The sequence below is a fragment of the Lactuca saligna genome, chromosome 6, assembly GCF_052625555.1.
Source record: "Lactuca saligna cultivar CGN05327 chromosome 6, ASM5262555v1, whole genome shotgun sequence".
NCBI classification, from domain to species: Eukaryota; Viridiplantae; Streptophyta; class Magnoliopsida; order Asterales; family Asteraceae; genus Lactuca; species Lactuca saligna.
Genome location: NC_136422.1, coordinates 137,986,339 through 137,989,476, shown reverse-complemented (window position 1 = coordinate 137,989,476; position 3,138 = coordinate 137,986,339). Strand labels below are relative to the sequence as shown.

Genomic DNA, 3,138 nt, shown 5'->3' with positions numbered 1-3,138 from the left:
TTATTTCTTAGTCTATTAAGTAGTTAAATGATGAATGACCTAAACAACAAATTATTAGTAATAGTTTTGTGACATTAACTCTTCGATAAACTACAAGATATTTAAAGGATTATTAAATACCCATTTATTTTACCCAACTTACCATTTTTTACAACTTGCAAACACCAAACAAACTTTCTTTCAATAACATTAAGCCAAAACATAATTAAAACTTGTATTGTACTTTTGTTTATTCATACCAAGTTTGTATACTTTACATATATGTATTCGATCGAGCCAAAGAACCAAAAGGGACTACCACCATCATCGTCTTCACGGCTACACATCCCATATCCAAACTTTCTACACTATTAAAACTCCCCAGCTCGATATAAACATACATTACTTTTACTTTTTCATATAATATAAAAATTTTACACATCTCTCTTTTCCGAAAATGCCCTTCACTTCACAACACACACACACACCGATCATCCACCCCTTGAGAGCAAACATCAGTCCTTGTTCTCTTCAAATATGTCCAAAAGCGAGAGCGCCTGCAAAAAAAAAAAACACCGTTGTTGTAAGATTCCCGACTAACCCAGATGAGGAAAAGTGTAAATATAGGTAACCCAAGGGTAAGAAAGTAATTTTACCTCTGGGATATTGAGTTCGAGGCGAAACTTAGGGCCATCGTAGTGGTGAAGAATCGGCCTGAAAGAGTCTTCTTCTAAAGGCTCGGCTACTTTCCTTGTTATAACACGAACTTGAGCTGGAAAGCGTGATTCGCCTGGATTCTTTTTGTCTTCCCATGCAGAAGGATCGATGTTTGTTCCACCAAAACTTGCAGCCTCAAAAACACCATGGAGTTGGTGGGTAGAGTAGTTGTAGAGGAAAAGAGGGAGTCCCGGTGTTATTTGTCTTACCGAGTCTCGGTATCGCGGGGGTAAACCTGGAATTTCAGTTTAAAATGTAAATTAGATAACCACACGAGGGTAAAATAGTCCTTAACTATTCGACCAAACAAATGTTTTCTTATGGAGTTAATGTCGACTTAAATGAGAAAGTCGGATTTTCTAAAAATGTTTTTTTTTAATGGTAAATGTAAAATTTGGCAAATTACAGCTGGTATCGTTGTATTCAATAGCTTTTTTTTGTAGTTATCCAAGTAAAGTAGAATTACCTAATTACCCTTGAGTGAATTGCTTATCGTCCAATTCTAATGAAAAAGTAAATTCAAAGACTACTACCTTAAATGTTTTCTAGATCTAAAAGGTGTTTTGTCATATGATCTATCTAGAACTACTGGAAACCGAATTGATCAAAGCCCGAAATCTTGAAAAAGATGAACGATCTAACCACAAATATATGCAATTTTTTTGTCTGATTGATCTTTCGCACAATCGACATAAAAAAAGGAAAAGATGATAAAAAAGATGTGAAATTTACTAATTTATCACTTTTCTTTTCAAGTAAGAAACGTACCAAAAAGTTGTCTCTTGAGATTCTCTTGCATGGTGTCATTGTTGCAGACGAAAATATAGCCGCCGACGGTTTCATTTCTCGGCAAGGATTCCGATGGCGGGAGAGTCTTGAACCTCTTATCAACGCTGTTTTTACTGTTATCCTTTTCGTTGTTATTCACGTTGCTGTTGTTCTTCTTGTTTTTCCCATGTTTAACCCCAAATGAAAGATGATCATCGTCGCTATTTTTAGCAAACTTCCCATCTTTCTTGAACCCGTTTTTCTCAAAATTAAGATCAGTGGTATTAAAATTCAAACTGGGTTTTGAGTAAATTCCTTTGTTAAACCCACCGTTGATCCCAAAATCACCGGTCTGGTTCTGATTAGTCGACCCGACTTTCCAGTCAAAGTTAAAACCATTAAAATCGGAGTTGGATGAACTGGAGTGGTTGGTGTTGATGGTGCCTGAGTTGGTGAAGTCACCGCCGACACGGATGTCGAAGTTCCGGCGTTCTTTTTCGGGGCGTTTGGAGGCGTATGAGGTGCTCCAGATGGAGTCGTTGAGGGAGAGGTTGGAAAGATTGTTGCTTTGAACACGAAGCTGATCACTGAACTGCCAAAAAGACGATTGATTGTTGTTTTCCATGGTTTAAGATTGCTGATTTCTTGATACCCAAGTGGGAAAGATGATGAATTGAGGGGAAAGAAGTGAGATCTGGAGGAAATGTGAAGTGGGTGTTGGTTTATATGTATAATAAGGAAAGGGAAAGGGGAGAAGTTTCAAGGAAATGGAGGTGATTGCGTGTAGCTTTGTCAAAGGTGTGTGATGAAGATTGATGAAATGTTGAATTTTTAATGGATGAATGTGGAATTCGATTAGTTGGGGGAACGGGGATGATAGGTGTAGTTGAGCGAATAAACTGGTGACGGCAAAAACGCGTAAAGAGGGAGAGAGAGAGAGAGAGAGAGAGAGAGAGAGAGAGAGATTAATCCTTTATGTTTGTGGTTGTGTATAATTATGATCCCTTCAAAATTATGGGGTTGGTATTTTGATATATATTTTTTAGTCTAGATGCTAAAAAGGTTGATTTTTAATGTGGTAATACCATAGAAGTCTTAAGCGTATAAGGTGATGGGTAAATAATCAATAGTCATTTTTTAATGAAGGATTAACCGGTTAATAAGTAGAAAAAATAAAATAACAAATAAAAAATAAACATATTAATTCTTAAAATAAAAAATAAACATATTAATTTTTAAATTCTTGATTTTTTTTTGTTTATAAGTTTTAACCATTTTAACTAAGTTAGTTCCCAAGTTTCGCCAATTCAATAATTCGATCAATTTTTGGTCGAGTTTCCAGTAAGCATGCTCGACCGAGTTGCGGAGTTTAACAACACTAATCAGTACCTTTAGGGTCTACATATTGGATATGAGCATTGTCACTTAGGGTCAATATAGATGCACATATATACTAAAACTTTAAAAAATCAAAATAATAAAACATCATGAATATGCTACTATTTAGAACTGGTATGATTCAAGAATGAATTGTTAAATAACACAAACAAACAATTTTATGTTTGAAATATATAAATACAAAACAACATAATTTTATATTTGTAAGATATTTTTTAAAATGATTCAAAATTTTGCTATAAATCAAACAAAAATCCGCTTTTTAGAAACTTTATA

At 34.7% G+C, this 3,138-nt stretch overlaps 1 protein-coding gene across 1 annotated transcript; it reads right to left on the bottom strand.

Annotated features, from left to right (window-relative positions):
- Nucleotides 1–202: 202 nt before the first annotated feature.
- On the bottom strand, nt 203–2,313 carry LOC145000189 (DCD domain-containing protein NRP-B-like). Its single transcript, XM_078959379.1, has 3 exons — nt 1,465–2,313; nt 636–931; nt 203–536 (listed from the first exon to the last, which is right to left on the bottom strand). Exons 1-3 carry the CDS (start codon nt 2,087–2,089, stop codon nt 495–497), a joined length of 963 nt encoding a protein of 320 aa, XP_078815505.1. The 5' UTR covers nt 2,090–2,313; the 3' UTR covers nt 203–494.
- Between the last annotated feature and the right edge of the window lie 825 nt (nt 2,314–3,138).

Coding starts and splice junctions, on each gene's coding strand:
- LOC145000189 (XM_078959379.1), bottom strand. CDS start 2,089: ATGGAAAACAACAATCAATCGTCTTTTTGGCAGTTCAGTGATCAGCTT. Junction 932..1,464: donor TCTCAAGAGACAACTTTTTG/GTACGTTTCTTA, acceptor CTGAAATTCCAG/GTTTACCCCCGCGATACCGA. Junction 537..635: donor TCGAACTCAATATCCCAGAG/GTAAAATTACTT, acceptor TTTTTTTTGCAG/GCGCTCTCGCTTTTGGACAT.